Source organism: Elephantulus edwardii, unplaced genomic scaffold (assembly GCF_000299155.1).
Source record: "Elephantulus edwardii isolate Elephantulus edwardi_28Jun2011 unplaced genomic scaffold, EleEdw1.0 scaffold00005, whole genome shotgun sequence".
In the NCBI taxonomy this organism is placed as follows: Eukaryota; Metazoa; Chordata; class Mammalia; order Macroscelidea; family Macroscelididae; genus Elephantulus; species Elephantulus edwardii.
The window spans coordinates 8,968,723-8,986,208 of record NW_006399755.1 but is presented as its reverse complement, the minus strand read 5'-3'; the positions used below and the strand labels follow the sequence as shown (position 1 = coordinate 8,986,208).

General features: G+C 39.8%; 1 protein-coding gene and 1 pseudogene across 1 annotated transcript in view; one reads left to right on the top strand and one right to left on the bottom strand.

Moving 5' to 3' along the window:
* Positions 1–17,486, bottom strand: part of SCP2 (sterol carrier protein 2) — a 148,900-nt gene that overhangs the window by 48,591 nt on the left and 82,823 nt on the right. Inside the window, exon 11 of the mRNA XM_006879690.1 lies at positions 1,707–1,860. Coding sequence (XP_006879752.1) covers positions 1,707–1,860 — 154 coding nt within the window. The remainder of the gene's footprint in view (positions 1–1,706; positions 1,861–17,486) is intronic.
* LOC102866115 lies at positions 7,371–7,926 on the top strand (annotated as a pseudogene).

Genomic DNA, 17,486 nt, shown 5'->3' with positions numbered 1-17,486 from the left:
TTAAAAATTTATCATTTTCTACTCTGACCAAATTACAGAGTTATGTTAATATGCTGATTTACTCTGACCAAATTACAGAGTTATGTTAATATGCTGATTAGTAATGTAGTTCTTAATCTTAGTTCTCATTGGAACTCACTCATAGCTCACCCAACACGGGTTTTCCAAGGCTCTAAATTGCCCGGGAGCAGACTGCTCAACTTTTCCCCTCAGAGCTGCTGATGGATTCGAATCACCAGTTAGAACTGTCCTTTGAGTCAGCAGTGTTAACTCCCAGAGTTTATCTTTTTCTGATGGTTTTCATCAATTCTAAATATGACCTGGACAGAATCCCAGAGGAGTGTAAGCAACCAACAGATGAGATTTACAAAGAAACTAAAGAGTCAATACTTTTTTATTCGATTTACCCTTAGAGGATCAGAGAAGTTAGCTATAATTTAGGCCTCAATATAATAAAGGGAACAGAGAAGCAAGCTAAGTATACTACAACCAAATAAAAATTGGATAGTGTCTAAGAGGCCAAAGTGCTCTGTAATTTAAAGGGAGATAACACCTAAGATGGACCATAAGTGAAAGATAAGAATTTTTACAACAGAAATGATAATCCAGGTAGAGAAAAAAAAATGCTGATAGGGCTGAGAAGATAAAAGACCTGTAAAACATAGAATATAATGGACCTATAAAAGAAATGTATGAATAGATGGGGGACATTCCTTCAAACTTGGGTGGGGGAGATAAAATAACATCAAAAGTTACAGCATGGTTAAAGACAATGAAAACTGAAAACAAAGACATGAACACTCAATTTAATAATCACATTATTGGCAGCCTTACACAACCTCAACGATGAGGCAAGAAACCTGACTGCACAAGTATTAAGCGTGGAAAACATACAAAAGATTCAACCTGAAAAACAATCAATCACTAATGAGAAAAAAATGGGTATTTTAGAATAAAGAAGACTTGAACACGTCTGCTGGCAGAAAGGAAGGATTCAATGGAAAGGGGAAATTGGCAATTTTGACAAAACTGACAAAAAAACCTTGGAACAAAGTTACATAAGTAGATGGAGATAAAGGTGTAAAGAGGAGAGCTGGGTGATGGAGAGAGGCGTTTTTGACTTGGGGAAAGAGGAACATTTCTCAGAGAGTTGAGCAAGTGGGCTGGGTGACAATCACCTGAAATAATGGGAAAGAAAAGTGCTTGGAGACTTGAGGGGAGCGGGTATTTTTAAAAAGATGTAGATTTTCAGCAAGAGGCAAACGGGATTCCAGCATATGAGGAGATTCGGATCTTGGATTCGGAAACATAAATTTGCAAATATGACTTTCAAACAACCTCAGAGGTCTGGAAGGCTATGGTGACCATAAAAGCAAAATCTGGGTAAGGAAATTAAGGGGGGGAAATTACTTTGCTAAATTAGTCGAGTGGCAAGGGTGGTAGACCAGTAAGTACTCTTTAACTGTGTGGTTTCCTTTCTGAACAAAATTTTCCCAAGGTCAAAATGAAAACTTTTCCAGTTACGTTTGAAGGCTGATGGCCATGGTGTTTGAAAGCCATGTTATTAGGGCAATGTAATGAGATTTCTTAACTCTTTTTCAGTTCTGAGACAATAAAATGAGGACTTTTTACGTGTAAAACGTCACCAGCTGTGACAAACCACAGAAATTAGTTAACTGCACAACCAAACCCAGGGTACCACTTACCCAGCAGCTTCGGGGAAACCCATCTTGTAGAGTGTGACAACCACAGCTCCTCCGAGGCCTAAATTATGCTGCAGAGCAACCTTTGCGCCGGGAACTTGCCTCTTTCCGGCTTCCCCTCTCAGGTGCCAGCAGAGTTCAGCACACTGAGCCAGACCTAACAAGTCGAACACAGAGGAGGCGGATCAGTGGCTTTACAAAGCAGCTCCTAAGCCAGTTTGCCCAAACTATCAAATAAGGATGTTTCATTGTAGCTTCATTAAAACATTTAATAGACCGAAACCTGATTTGCTTTAAGTACTAAGATCTCTTAAAAAGCGTGCGGGGTTTATGGCTGGTTTGTCTGTCTCCCACCCCTCCCACCAAGTAATCCACATAGTTCTGTTTGAGAATTTTCCTCAATTCTTTAAACTTTAGACAACCTTATTATGCAACCTGTCAGTTACCAACACATTGGAAATAAAATCTCTGAATATGCAGTTTTCTTGTTCAGTAAAACAACATACAAAAATTTTCTTGAATTTAACTATTTTTTAAATAAAAAGAAAACAGGGTTTATAACGTCACATTCCCTAGAAAATTTAACTGCCATGAAGAATTATCCTATTATTTTCCCTAACTACTTCCCAACAAGAGTACATTGTTTTTTCACCTATTCATAAGCATTCACAAAGACAAGCCTGGTTTCACAGGAGAAATAGCATTTTTGTCCCCTTGTTACTGTTGTTGTATATGGTGAGTCAGAACCAAGCCATGGCTGACCTGCCATAAAGTTTTCTGAGTCAGTAAATCTCATGGGAAGAAACTGCCCCTCTTTCTCCTGTGGAGTAGCTGATGGCTTAGACAGAACTGCTTGTCTTTGGATTGGCAGCACAACTCCCTAGCACTAAGCCACCAGAACTCCCTTTTTCCCCCTAGGTAGAAATATCTAAATATTTTAGAGCTGGATACAACCTACTGATGTAAGCACTGGGAAGCACAAAGAGTAAATTGGAATTAGAACCCTTGTTTTGTAATTTAACATTTGACTGGCTTTTGAGTAGACCAGACACTATGGTGAGCTCAGTTAACAATGTACTACCAGGAAAAGTTCTTTCCACTGTCTTGGAGCAGACCTCCAGGGTTAATATGCCATTGTGTGATTGTACCATAGTTTCTTTGGTCATTCATCCGTTGACGAACACTTTGCTATCATAAATAATGCTGCAGTGGGCATAGATGTACATGCATAGTGTTTTCTTAGCTTTGATTTTTACTGATTTTTTTCCAGGCCTTCTGCATAGCCACTGGATGGATTCTGAACTAGAGCTTAAAATCTGAAGCATTTGGCAGGTGAAAGGCTGAAGCCTATAGTAAAGTTCTAACACCATTCCAATTCTTGATTTAAGTTCAAACACCATTTGAGATTCTTTCTAACCATCAAACCAGCCATAAGGTTCTATAAAAGTGTAGTTGAAAGCATTACTACCAGGAGGATTTGCAAAGAGAACCAGGAAGATTCTCATAATGTATCCTTAGTGATTCCCATTCGTCATAGATCTAAATACCACGTATCCCAGTGGCAGAGACCCCAGAACTAATCCCACAAGTTTTTAATTTGAAATTGTGTACATATTCCAATAATGGTTTTAGCTTGCTCAGGCAGTCCCACCTACAGTGGTGCTTAGAGCCTCAGTGATGATCCAGCTGAACCCCTTCAGTGGCATGTTGATGGTTTTCCTTTATTCCAGAATGATTTAGCTCCTGGTTTTGCCCTGGTAATATCTTAGTAATAAGAGTCTCTACAGCTGCTCCTTAGAAACAAGGTTTCTAAAGATTCATCTGACATACTTTGGGCATGCTGGAACTAGTCCTTGGAGAGGGACCATGGTTAGGAGGGTGGAGGGACAGCGCAAGAGAGGAAGACCCTTGATGAGATGAATTGACTCAGTGCCTGCGGTAATGGGGGTAGGTGTATCAGAGAAAATAAGGTCAGCTCAAGATAGAGCAGGGTTCAGAGCTGGTGTACATAGGGTCGCTATGAGTTGCAAGCAACTTTAAGGCACATAACAACAACAGAATATGTTAAAACTGGGAAGATCAAAGATTGTAGCTTTCAATATGGATTATATCTCAACATCCAGAAAACAAAAATCCTCACCACTGAACCTATAAGCAACATTAAGAGAGATGGAGAAAAGATTGAAGTTGTTACTTTGATTCACAATCAACATCTAGGATAACAGTAGTCAAGAAATCAAAAGGGATGCTGCATTGGGAAAATCTGCAGTCAAGGGCCTCTCCAAAGTGATAAATAGCAATGAAGTCAATTTAAAGACTAAGGTGCACCTGATCCAAGCCATGATCTTTTCAATTACTTCCATGCATTTGAAAACTGGACAATGAGTAACGATGACAGAAGAAGAATCAATGTCTTTGAATTGTAGTGGTGGGGAAGATAATGGAATATTCATTCTATGGACTGCCAAAAGAACAAACACATCTATCTTGGAGGAACTGCAACCAGAAGTTCCTTAGAGGAAAGGATGATGAAGCTTTATCTCACAATCTCTGAGCATGTAGTCAAGAGGGTGCCAGTCCTTGGAAAAAGACATCATGCTTGGTAAGGTGGAGGGACAGAGACAGAGAGGAAGACTCTCAACAAGACGGACTGACACAGTGACTATTAAATGGGTTTGAGCATATCAGAGATAGTGAGAATAGCACAGGATAGGGCAAGTTCAGATCTGTTGTTCAAAGGGTCACTATGAGTCGTTGTCAACTTGATGGCACCCAACAACAATAATACTTCCCTGGAAGGGAGTCCTGGGAGCCTACTGAGTAGAACGTTGTGCTGCTGACCCAAAAGCAAGTGGTTTGGATCCACGAGCTGTGTTCCATGAGAAGAATAGGCAATTTCCTCCCATGCAATTTACAGCCTCTAAAGACTTGCTGGAGGTTCTGTTATGAGTTGGTTCCAAATTAATGGCAATGAGAGAGGGAAGAAGTATTCTCCTCAAAAAGTTTAAACCTCAGCCTTTACACTGGCAGCCAATCCCAAACCACTTACACTACCCAGGCTCCTCAAAAGGAGTTACTCAGGCAAAAAGGGAAAAAGTCTATTTCAGGAAGAAAGATGAGGAAAGAAGAACACAACTTGCAGGAGGAATAGAAAGTCAAGTGGGTGAGGCTATAGCGAAGGCAGTAAGCAACAAAGTCAGCATAAGCCTGTGTATGGAGAGTGGGGACAGTGGTGCATGAAAGGGTAGAAGATGAGAGAAGAAGGGAGGAGGAAGGAGAAAAGGTAGAGGTGTGCAGGAGAAAGAGATTTTGAGAGCTCCTGAAAAGAATGTAAGAGGAAGAGAACGGAAGGGAGAGAAATGAATGTGTTACGTTGGGGTGGGACAAAAGGTAAGCAGAGACTAGGTAAGAAAGTGTCTTATATTTTGGGCTTAATAGTCTGAACATAAGTAAAAGACACTATTGCAAGAGATGGTGAGGATGGTTCGGGACAGAGCAAGGTTCACATCTGTTGTTTATAGGGCCACTATGAGTTGTATTCAACTCCATCACACCTAACAGCAACAATTTTATTCATGAAAAAATATCTGGTGATGTTATGATCTGGTGTATCATGTGTTACCCGGCCTACTGAAAAATGGTAAGTACGACTCGCAGAAGCCCTACGAACAACTCTCTGAATACTTGAGCCCACTGATGCAGTGACTGTGTCAGCCCACCTGGTTGAGGATCTTCCTTCTCCTTCTCCGTCCCTCAACCTTCCCAAGCATGATGGCCCTCTCCAAAGAATAACCTCTCCTAGCAACATGCCCAAAGTATGTAAGACAAAGCTTCATCATCTTTGCCTCCAAATAGCACTCTGGCTGCAGCTTCTCCAAGACATATCTGGCTGTTCTTTTGGCAGTCCATAGGATAGTCAGTATTCTTCTCCAACACCACAATTCAAAGGCATCAATTCTTATATCAACCTTATTCATTGCCCAGCTCTCAGATGCATAGCAAGTGACAGAAAAGACAATGGCCTGAAAAGTTAGTGGCTAGAATCCACCAGCTGCTCCCTAGGAGAAAGATGGACAGTCTCCTCCCACAAAGATTTACAGCCTTTGAAATGTCATGAAGGGTTCCTATTCATCAGAATCAACTTGAAAGCCCTAAGCTGGGTTTTGAGTGTTTGTGTGTTTTAAATTACCAGTGAAAATTTTATGGAGCAAAACAGAATCATCTCATAGAGTTCTGGAAAATGAATTCTTGTGTAATGGCCTGAATAATGGACTCAAGCATCTCTACGTTCATGAGGATGGCCCAAGATTTACACCCAAGGCTGTCAGGAGTCAGAGCTGACTCAATGGCATCTGTTGTTGCTGTTCATTGCCATTAGGTCAGAACCAACTCATAGCTGAGACTCTCCAGTGTTTTTTCAGAGGCTATAAACTGGGAGGAGGAGACAGCCTATACTTTTCCTGAGGAGCAGCTGACAAATTTGAACTGCTTGCCTTTGAGTAAGCACTCACTTACCCACTAGACCACCATTAATTCATTAACTCATCCACTCAGCACTCATAGAAAGTATATACGGTGGCCTAGTGGTAAGAAACTGCACTGCAATCATTGAAGAATGCAGTTCAAATCCACCAGCTGCTCTGCTGGAGAAGGATGGGCAATCTGCTCCTGTGCAATTAACTATCTTTGAAAACCCACTGGAGGGTCAACTATGGGTTGTTTCCAACTTGATGGCACACAACAAAATAGATGATAGAACAAAATATTTAAGACCATAAAATAAAAAATGTCTTGCTGTTGTTGTGTGCTTTCGAGTCAATTATGACTCATAGAAACCATATGCACAATAGGTTTGAACCCTGGCCTATCCAAAGCCAGACTCACTACTCCAACACACCCACCCCTCATTACTCCAATTACTGTGTCAATACATCTTATCCATGGTTACCTTCTCCTGCGCTGAACCTCCACTCTTCCTTCTCCAGGGTCTGGTACTTTCTGGCAACATACCCAAAGTATGTGAATGGAGCTTCAAAATCCTTGCCTTCAAGGAACAGCTTAGTTTCACCCTCTCCTAGACAGACCTGTTTGTTCTCTTGGCAGTCCATAGTACATTCAGTACTTTTTTTTAGCTCTAGACCTCACCTGGATTCTTCTTCTGCCACTCTTAGACACTGTTCAACTCTCTGATGCACAGCAAGTAACTGTGAAGACATGGCCTGGATCAGGCGCAACTTAATCTCTACACTGACATCGTTGCTCTTTAGCACTGTGGAGAGGTCCCTGACAGCAGATTTTCCCAATGCAATTCATCTTTTGGTTTCTTGACACCTGGTGCCAAGAGTGTTGATTGTGGAACCAAGCATTTGGAAATTATTTACAATGCTAATCTCTTCTCCATCAATCATGGTGCTGCCTATTGGCCCAGTAGTAAGAATTTTTGTTTTGTTGAGCTTAAATACATATTGAAGACTGCAGCCCCTGAGCTTCTACAGCAAATGCTTCAGGTCCTCTTCAGTTCTGGCAAGCAAGGTTGTGTCATCTGCATTAACTAGGTTGTTGATGAGACTTTCCTCAATGCTGATGCCACATTCCATCTCATAAAGCCCAACCTCCCAAATGATCTGTTTCATATATAGATTAAAAAGGTACGGAGAGAACTCCGCCATGGTTCCCAAAGGCGCCTCCCAGTAGCAGTCCGAGGAGGATCTGCTCCTGCAGGATTTCAGCCATACCTTTCGGCCAAGTCCTCTGCGAGGTTCTTCAGCAACGCCTTCATTGTGTCCACCATCCCTATCTGTAACTACTGGCGAATATGGCATATGGATTTCGTTCAGTCTGCCATTCTGTATAGTGTGATGGCCCTAGCAAGCACTTACCTGGCAGCCTTTCCACACAAGAAAGTAAAATTCGTTCTCAAGCACAAGGTACCTCAGAACAGAGAGGATGCTATTTCCAGAGAAGTGACTCGGAAACTTTCTGAAGCTGATAATAAGAAGATGTCTCGGAAGGAGAAAGATGAAAGAATCTTGTGGAAGAAGAATGAAGTTGTGATTATGAAGCTTATACATTTTCTAACTTTTATAACAACACTCTATTCCTGGCTTTAGTCATTGTTGCTTCCTTCTTTATTCTGAAGAATTTCAACCCCACAGTGAACTACATTTTGTCCATCAGTGCTTCATCGAGACTCATCACCCTGCTGTCCACTGGCTCCAAGTAGGCTGTGCTGCCCTTGGCTTTGGATGGACTTCTTTATGAGTTGGATGGATAAGTTTCACTTTCTAATCACAGTTGAATCAGATTGTGTCTCTCCAGCAGATTTCCAAGGCTGTAAATCCTCGAGGAGGAAGTTGCCTATCTTTCACCCTCAGAACCACTTGTGGACATGAACCCTCAGAAAGCCATCATTTTGGATCAGCAGGACCACTCCACACTAAAGCTGGCAGAGCTCCTTTGTGAATAAGTACATATAGACAGTTCCTTTGTTCCATCCCACACCCAGCTTCAGTATTTTCAGTGGTCACTGCTGCTTCTTTCTGGAGATACTGAGGAAGGTCACAGATGTGGCTAAAGAGTAACAATTTACAGATCAATTAGGTTCTAAGAAATTAATCTATCAACTGAGCAAGAGAGTGAATTGAAGATTGTTAAGTGTTTTTGAGTTGGAACCCAGACATTCTGCAAGAGCTTTTCAGAGGCTGTAAATCGCAGGGGAGGAGACTGTCCATCTTTGTCCAGTGAAATGGCTATTGCATTTGAACTGCATTCCTTTGGGTTGACAGTGTAACTCTTTACCACGAGGCTACCAGACTCCAGGTTCTTTCAGTTGGTAAATTTAAATGGTGGCCTCCAAGGCTTTCCAGTGCCTCTCTTTTCTGAGCTTTCTCTTTTATTCCTGAATTTGTATTCATTATCAAGATCATTTAAAACTAAAACTTTGCTCCTGATTCTAGAAAAGGCTCTACAATGTAAAAGAAAACAAACAAACAAACAAAAAGTCCTCTCTAAAGGAACACTACTAGAACACCAGAGACTGAGGTCCTCCGGCTGGTTCTGTCCTCGGCTGGCGGAATGAGTTCATCAAGTTCTTTATCTGAGTATCTGGCCTCCATTTACTCTTTGGCCCAGGAGGACTATAAGCAGCAGTGGCTTCACACATGGTTACTTAAGTAAGGCCCTGTGAAATTCTGACATTTGCCTAGTGACCTTCCAGAACTCTCATAAAGACAAAGTGACAGTTTTATAAGGTACGATGGAGGGTGCAGAGTTTCTGGTTTATATTTTTCCTGGATGACATTTTAGAATATAGATGTTTACTACCATGTTAAAAAAAAAAAGGTATGGAGACAGGATGCATCCCTGATGCACTACTTTTCTGATTTTTTTTCTTTTTTAGAAATTTTTTAAAAATCATTTTAATGAGCATTTACAGAGATTTTGGATTTCCATTCATTCATTGCTGCACTTCTTTCCCCCGCCAATCGTCCCCCCCTCAAGTTCGCTCCTCTCTTTCAAAAGTAAAAGAAACACTCCTTCCCTGGTACACAATCCTCCGGCACCCCTCCCACCACCCCAAGTACATTCCACTGTGCAACCTTAATTGTGGACTCTTGTGAGAACCATAATACCCTATCATACATCGCTTTTAAATTATTCACTCCCTCATCTGTTTAAGCATATGCAAAAAGCATTGAGTCTCAGGAGGGCAAACGTGGGGTAGGACTGAAAGGGTCACATTTAGTGTGGCAAGGGCTTAAAACAGTAAAATAGCCCAGAGGACACTATAAGGCAGATTAATAATAATAATAATCCTAGTCTAGAGCTTTTTCTATGCAAAACACTAACACCCACTCTCATTGAGTAGCGTCTTACTGACAGGGACCCTATTAGGACATCACAGAACTGTCCCTCGGGTTTCCCCCAGGAACACCCTAGTCTATAAGGAAGCTGATTACCACATCTTTCTCCCTTAAAGTTAGTTCAGACTGCTCACATTTTGGTTAACTGGATCAATTCACTGTACCCCCAGGGCCTTCCTGCTGTGCAAAACCAAAAGAAACCCGTTGCATCTCGTCAAGTCCAACTCATAGCAACTCTCCACTGGGTTCTCAGGCTAGAAATCTTTATGGGAAGATTTACAGGTTCCCACATTTCTCTTAGAATAGCTGGTGACCATGGCTGTAGCCATAAACAATGCCACCAGGGCTCCTTCTTCCTATGCAAACTACCATAAATTTAAAGTTACTAAATAAACTATTCTAGTTAAAGAGTCACCTTCTACACCCAGAATTTCTTGAGAGCTTCTTGTAGTTTCTTCTAAAAACTATGTATAAAAGCACTTAACACTGTGCCTGCCACATTTTTTTATCTCTTAAAACATACAACAACAACAAAACTCTAACAATACATCCTTGGTTGTCAGTTGTTGTTGCAAAGGAACAAAGAAGAATAAAGGCTGCAAAGAGAGAATAAAGATTCACATTAACAATTTTTTTTTTAATGGCTATTTGTTTTTCACAAAAGCTGAGTGCCAGGGAAAAGAGACCAATTATGCTTTCTGGTTGTTTATATTCAGAAATAACAGAATTTTCTTGTATGTCTAAAGTCTGTGTAGGGCAGAAGTCAAGAAGTGATCCTCAGAAATTCATTGCCAAAAGAAAGCATGACAGAGAGTTACAAAAGCATAAACTAATAAGAAATCTTTTTTCCCCAATTTTCCTTCTTTGTACAATATCTGAACATAAGACCACATTTTTCAATGGCAGTGCAAGAAGTTTCATAGAGACAGCTCTCAGGCAAGCAGAGTCAGCAAGACTGGAAACTCCACACCTTGCAGGTGAAAAAGAACTAAACATGGAAAAAAAGGGATCCTAAAAATCTGACGGGCAAAATGTCATTCATATTCTTTTGTGTGTGTGTGTGCAAACTTGTCAAGAGGAATACAAGAAGCAGCTAGAGTTCCCTAGTCCTTTACCTTCTTCTGGCTGATGATACTCAGCTTTTCTATTATCTCAGATTTTGTTGTTGTTGTTAGGTGCCACTGAACCAAGTACGACTCATAGTGACCCTATGAAAAATAGATTTGAACCTTCTTACATACTGGGTTATCCTCATCACCTCTGACACGTTTGAATCCATTGCTGCAGTCACTGTATCTATTCATCTGGTTGTGGCCTTCTTCTCTTTTGCCAACATTCCACCTTTCCAAGCACAATGTTCATCTCACTTAGCAACATGCCTAATGTATGTGAGAAAAAGCTTTGTCTTTTAGCCTCCAAAGAGTATTTTTGCTACACTTTCTCCAAGACATTTATCTGTTTGTTCTTTTGATAGTCCATGGGATATTCAGTACTGTCTCCAACACTTTCGAGCTAACAGCTCAAAAGCATCAATTCTTCTGTTATCCTTACATTGTCCAGCTCTCAGCAACATAGCAAGTGATTGTGAAGAGACCATGGCCTGAATCAGGTGCACCTTAGTCTTTGAACTAGTATCATTGCTCTGCAATAATTTGGAGCACTCCTTGAAAGCTGTTGTTGTTGTTGTTTGTCAAACATTCTTCTACATGGTATAGCACTGGTCTGTGCATTGCTGTACAGAGGTAACTCATGGTTGCTGTGATGTTAAACACTGTGACACTAATGTGCCAAATGTGATAATGGTTACCCACGGTGGACAGTGTTTGGTGAAGATTTAAACAAGCTTGGAAGCAGGAGTGCATCCCCTTCCAAAATGGCTTGCCTCTGGAAACTCTATGAATAGTGCTCAGGTCTTTCATTCATAGGGTCACTATGAGTTGTCTACAACTCGATGGCACTTAACAACATAACAACCTTTAATGCAGACTTTCCCAGTACAAAGATGTCTCCTGATCTCCTAACTGCTGGTACCAAGAGTGTTGATTGTAGATCCCCAATGAAGTTTTTGACAGTTTCCTTTTTTCTCTCCATCTTTTATGATGTTGCCTAATGGTCTAGAGGTGAGAATTTTTTGTTTTCTTGACATTGAGATGTAATCCATACTGAAACATATTAATTGGTATCATACATTCTATTTCATTTTTCACAACTTTGTTTTTCAACATCCATACTTTGTATATTCCATAGTCGAAGCAACTATTAAAGGATGATTACAATTGTTTCTCCTCATTTTTATTTACTTCCAATCTGGGCTCTACCTCTAATACTATAACTATCATCTCACAGAGAGTCAGTTTCACTTCTGCATATTTCATCTAGCATGGTCCACATTTATAGTCACCATTCACGCTGTTTTCCTTACACTTACCTAATCTATCTGCCTTCTGTAAATTTTGAAATAGCTATTGAATCTTGGGTCTTAAATTTACTTGGCTTTCTTTTTTAGGGCAATACTCAAGGATGACAACATTTATTCTTTTAGCTGAACTGTTAATTCTTTTCTTTTTAAATTTAATTTATTTTATTATTCTTTGTGTACTGTCAAATCGGATCTGACTGGTACAGGAGGAGTGTGCCCCTCCTTCTCCAGCGGAGCATCTGGTGGTTTTAAACAGCACACCTCTGGGATTGCAGTGCAGGTTCTTGCCTCTAGGCCACCAGAGCTCCCTTGTTGATTATTTTCAAGGTGACTTCAGGAATAGTTTCAAATCAAGGTCTGAAGAGCAACCCAGATACTCTTCCAACCTCTGTAGGTCCAGTAAATCTGGTTCTTTCAGAATCTGAAGTTCTAGATCACATTTTCTCTCTTTTTATTTGGATTTTTTAGGAATTTCTGACTAGAACATTCAGTAACAGTAGCTACCCACCATCTAGTTCTTTTGATGTCAAAGTAAGGCACTAGGTCAAGTATACAATTGTCCTGTAGTCTACTTCTTTCTATGATTCTTGAGTGTCCTTCTTTATCTTTTGTTCTATATTAATAAAGACCAACAGTTTTATCTTAAATGCCACTTGTAGTATGTCAGAGACAGTGAGATTGGCTCAGGATAGAGTTCAGAGCTATTTCTTTTTCATAGGATAGCTATGAGTCATAGTTAACTCAATGGCACAAAACAACAACAAGCTTTTAATACCTTAGATAATACTTCATTACATTGTGAGGTAGGTCAAAAACATTAAGAACTATATGATGCCAATTGTCTGAACTGTTCCACAAAATCATGCTACAAAGATACTTAATCTCATGAAAAAAAAATATAGCTAATTAGATTCTCACCACTAGGTCAATTGGCAGCACCATGATAGATGGAGAAGAGATTGAAATTGTTAACAATTTTGGCTTGCTTGGCTCCACAATCGACACTCTTGGCACCAGCAGTCAGGAAACCAAAAGGTGAATTGCATTGGGAAAATATGCTGTCAGAGTGCAAAAGAGCAATGATGTCAGTCTAGAGACTAAGGTGCATCTTATCCAAGCTATGGTCTTCCCAATTACTTGTTACACATCAGAGAGCTGGACAATGACTAAGAATGACAGAATAAGAATTGGTGCTTTTGAGTAGTGGTGCTGGAGAAGAGTATTGAATATACATACCATGGACTGCCAAGACAACAAACAGGTCTGACCAAAAGAGGGTGAAACCAAGTTGCTCCTTGGAGGCAAGGATTTTGAGGTTCCATCTCACACACTTTGAGCATGTTCCCAGGAGGGACCATTTCTTGGAGAAGGACATCATGCGTGGAAGGACAGAGGGACAGCAAAAGAGGGAAGATCCTCAACGAGATCAATGAGATGGATTGACACAGGAACTAGGGTAATGGAGATAGGTGAGTTGAGACAGTGAGATTGGCTGAGGTTAGGGTAGTGTTCAGAGCTATTGTGCATATAGGGTCACTCTGAGTCACAGGAGACTTGATGGAACCTAACAACAAACAACAACAATTAGTATCAGCATCAATGTCCTCCCCTACTCCTTTTGGTTGTTATTATTGAAAAACCCAAGGAGTTTGGTTGGTTTTGTTTTTTTCTTTTCAGTTTCTCTTTTATATTGATTTGCTTACAAAGTTTGTATACTTTGTGTTTCAAATAATCCTTCATTCATATTGTTTTCATATAATCATTTCCATTCATTATGTTTTATAAAGTTAAGCAGTTATATATATTTTAAATCTACCAAGGATACTGTTTTCTCACCAAAGTAATATTATCTTACACCTAAACTAATACCATGAAAGTTTATAGAAGAAAAGCTCATATCCTTGCCACCCAGCCTTAACTAAGTATGTTTTGGAAGTGCTTTCTTGATGATTTTCCACTTCTCTTAGAATTCCATTTCTGTTTGCTATCCAAGTAACCAGGGTAAAAATACCTAAAATATTCAGAGCTGTCATTATGATATATTTTCCAGGACTCTGGGTTTTTTCTTGGGCTTCACTACAACTAATGACTACATGTCAGATTTACTTGAAACATATCCAAATCTTAAATATGTAGCAAGTAAACATTTACTCTTCAATAATTCCTTTGCTATATTCAGACTACCACTAAAATAACCTAGATTTAGAATTTTGTTCCCCCTCAAATTTCCATACTATCTCCACATCTATCTCACAAAGAGTAGTGATAAAAGGAAGACATTAGTATCAAGGTCAACTCAAATACTGGAAAAGAGCAACAAAGAGCATTTTTTTTTAATGTGACTCTCTCCTTGAAATGCCTTGAACTTAAGTAAATTCTATCTTAGGTGTTTTAAGTGAGTCTTTTAGTACCAAGAGAGAACTGGACAACATGGCAAAATTGTTAACATTTGATAAAATAATTCAAAGTTGATAAAGTTGTAGCACTTGTATTACATAGTAATTACATACTTGTAGTCTCCCATACCCTGTTGTTGGGAATACATACTATCATAATCTTATTTTGGAAAAATATCCAATCTCTCCAGCCATCAATTTTTGTTCTTGTTGTTCTATGCTGTCAAGTCACTTGCAACTCATAGCAACCCTATGTACAAGAGCTCTGAACCCTGCTCTATCCTGAGACAACCTTATTTTCTCTGACACACTTACCCCAGTCACTGAGTCAATCCATCTTCCAGGTCATCCTCTCTTCCACTGTCCCTCCACCCTTCAAAGTATGCTGTCCCTCTCCAAGGACTGATTCCACCTTGCAACATGTCCAAAGTATGTCAAACAAAGCTTCAGAATTCTTGCTTCCAAGGAGCAGCCTGGTTTCACCCTCTCCAGTATGAAACTGTTTGTTCTCCTAGCAGTCTATGGTATAGCCAATACTCTTCTCTAGTACCACAGCTCAAAAGCATCAATTCTTCTTCTGTCATCCCTCATCATTGTCTAGCTTTTTTTTTATAAAGTTCAATGTACCTCTGTATGACCCAAAAATTCTACTCTGAGCTACCAACCCTAGAGAAATAAAATACACATGTACACAAACAGATCTATATAAAATATTCACAGTTGCCTCCTTAATAATATCCAAAAACAGAAAATAATTCAAATGTTCATGAACAGCAGAATGGATAAACAAACTTTCATTTTTAGAGACTTACATCTTATCATTTGGTCACCACATCAGACTAAACTGGTGTATTTAAGAAGTGGAATGCTACTTGGCAAGAAGATGTTGATACTGCTAAAATAACTTGAAGGATTTTTTTTTTTTCTATAATTATATTTTATTAATTTTCATAAACATTTACAGAGATTTTTGGGCTTCCACTCATTCATTGTTGCACTATTCTCTCTACCCTCCTCCCAGTTTGTTCTTGTCCAAATGCCACAGTGCTTGTCAAAGTCAGTTCTGATTAATCTTCTTTGTCAGTGTATCCTTTGCCATTCCCTATCACTCCTCCCTGAGAGAGACTTCACCCTGAGTCATAAGGAAAAGGGGACGGCGTATTCTCTTAGCTACTTCCTGCTGAAAAGGGACGCTGTGGGTTTCAGGGTGAAGATCTTCTCTCACTACTCTAAAGGGCCCCTTTGGCAGTAGGAAACACATAGACTATTATGGAGATTGATTTTGGAATTCAGATGCACTCTTATTGATTGTGCTTGGCTGTACTTGAAGAATCTTAAAAACCTTATACTATGAGAAAGAAGCAAGAAAGACACAAGAGCATGTGCATGCTATATGATTCCATTTGTATAAAGCTTTAGAATATTACACAAAACTAATGTATAGTGGGAGAGGACAGGAAGTATGAGGTTTGAGATAAGGGGTAGAAGACCAGAGGAGAACTGTTTTAACAGGAGACAGTTGTTTGGAGAAGCCAGGGAATCAACTAGAAAGAGATGCAATTAGACTATGATGAATAATATAATGAAATAAATGTTCTGGCTGGTGGCCACATGAACGTATACATTTCTCAAAACTGTAGTAAACACTTTACAACTGTGTATTTTATTATTATGTTGTTGTTGTTGTTGTTGTTGTTGAATGCCGTCAAGTCGAGGTCGACTCATAGCAACATTATGAACAAAAGACCTAATGTCTTTCCACAGCTGTCTTTGTTTCTCCAAGTTTATAGAGTTTCCAGAGGCATGTGGTTTAGGAAGTGGATGCCACTCCTGATTCCCAACCTGTTTTAAACTGGGAGCTCCACCAAACACTGTCCACAATGGGAAACCATTATGGTATCTGATATCCCCATGGCACTAGATTCAGCATTATAGCAAACCCAGATTATATCATATAGCACAAAGAGTGATGTGCAAAGTGGAAGACTGTTCCTCCAAGATATAGCAGCACTAGTCTCATTTAGCAGTGGTTACGTTTTTTGAGTCAAATAGGACTCAGAGTAAGCTTTGCACAAAAGACCTGAACTCTGTTCTTTGATTAACATCATTTCTACACATTTATAAGTGAGTTTGTAGAGTTTCCAGAGATACCTAGTTTAGGAAGTGGATGCCACTCCTACTTCCCAACATGAATCAATCCGGAAGCTCATCCAACCATTGTACATAATGGGTAACATATGGTACGTGACATGACTATGCGATAGTGTTCAGCATCACAGCAACTCCAAGTTGTTCAGTACACCAAACAGATAAATGTTTGTTGTCTCTTTTAAAGAATATTCTTCTAAAAATAATAAATTTGGCCTGAGGGCCCTAGAGGATTTTTAAATCCATGCCCTCAAGCAGGGCTTCACTCCTACCTTTAGTCTAAGGTTCAAGGGCCACCCACTTTTGGGGGGGAGGGAAGAACAGTAACACACAACAAAAAGGACCCCAGAAACTTCCCTTGCCTGACCGCCAACAATATGAAACCACCATCGAGACGACTGCCAGCCAGCCAGCTGACTTCAAGAGTATTTTATTATACACTTCAATTTTTTCATTTGAAAGAGTATGAATATAAAAGAGAAACAAAGTAGGAAGCATCTCACTCCCTGATTTCAAATCCTACTACACTGCTGTGGTGGTCAAGACAGCATGTTACGGTGATACAGTGACATACACATAGATCAATGGAATAGAATTGAAAACTCAGAAATCAGCCCATCTACCTGCGGTCAACTGATTTTTGACAAGGAGATGAAATCAGTTAAGTGGGAAAATGACAGCCATTTTAACAAATGGTGTTGGCAAAATTGGAAAACTATCTACAGAAAACTCAAGCAAGAGCCACACCTCACTCCATACACAAAAACCGGCTCAAGGTGGATCATGGACCTTGGAAGAACTCTAGATGTCCTAATCCACAACATAAACAGTCTTCCAAGCATCCTGAAAATCTACAGCCAGGAGAGGATAAAATAGATGAATGGGATCTTCTAAGAATCAAATCCCTATGCGCGTCCAAAAACTTCTCCAACAGGGTAAAAAGGGAAGCCACAGGCTG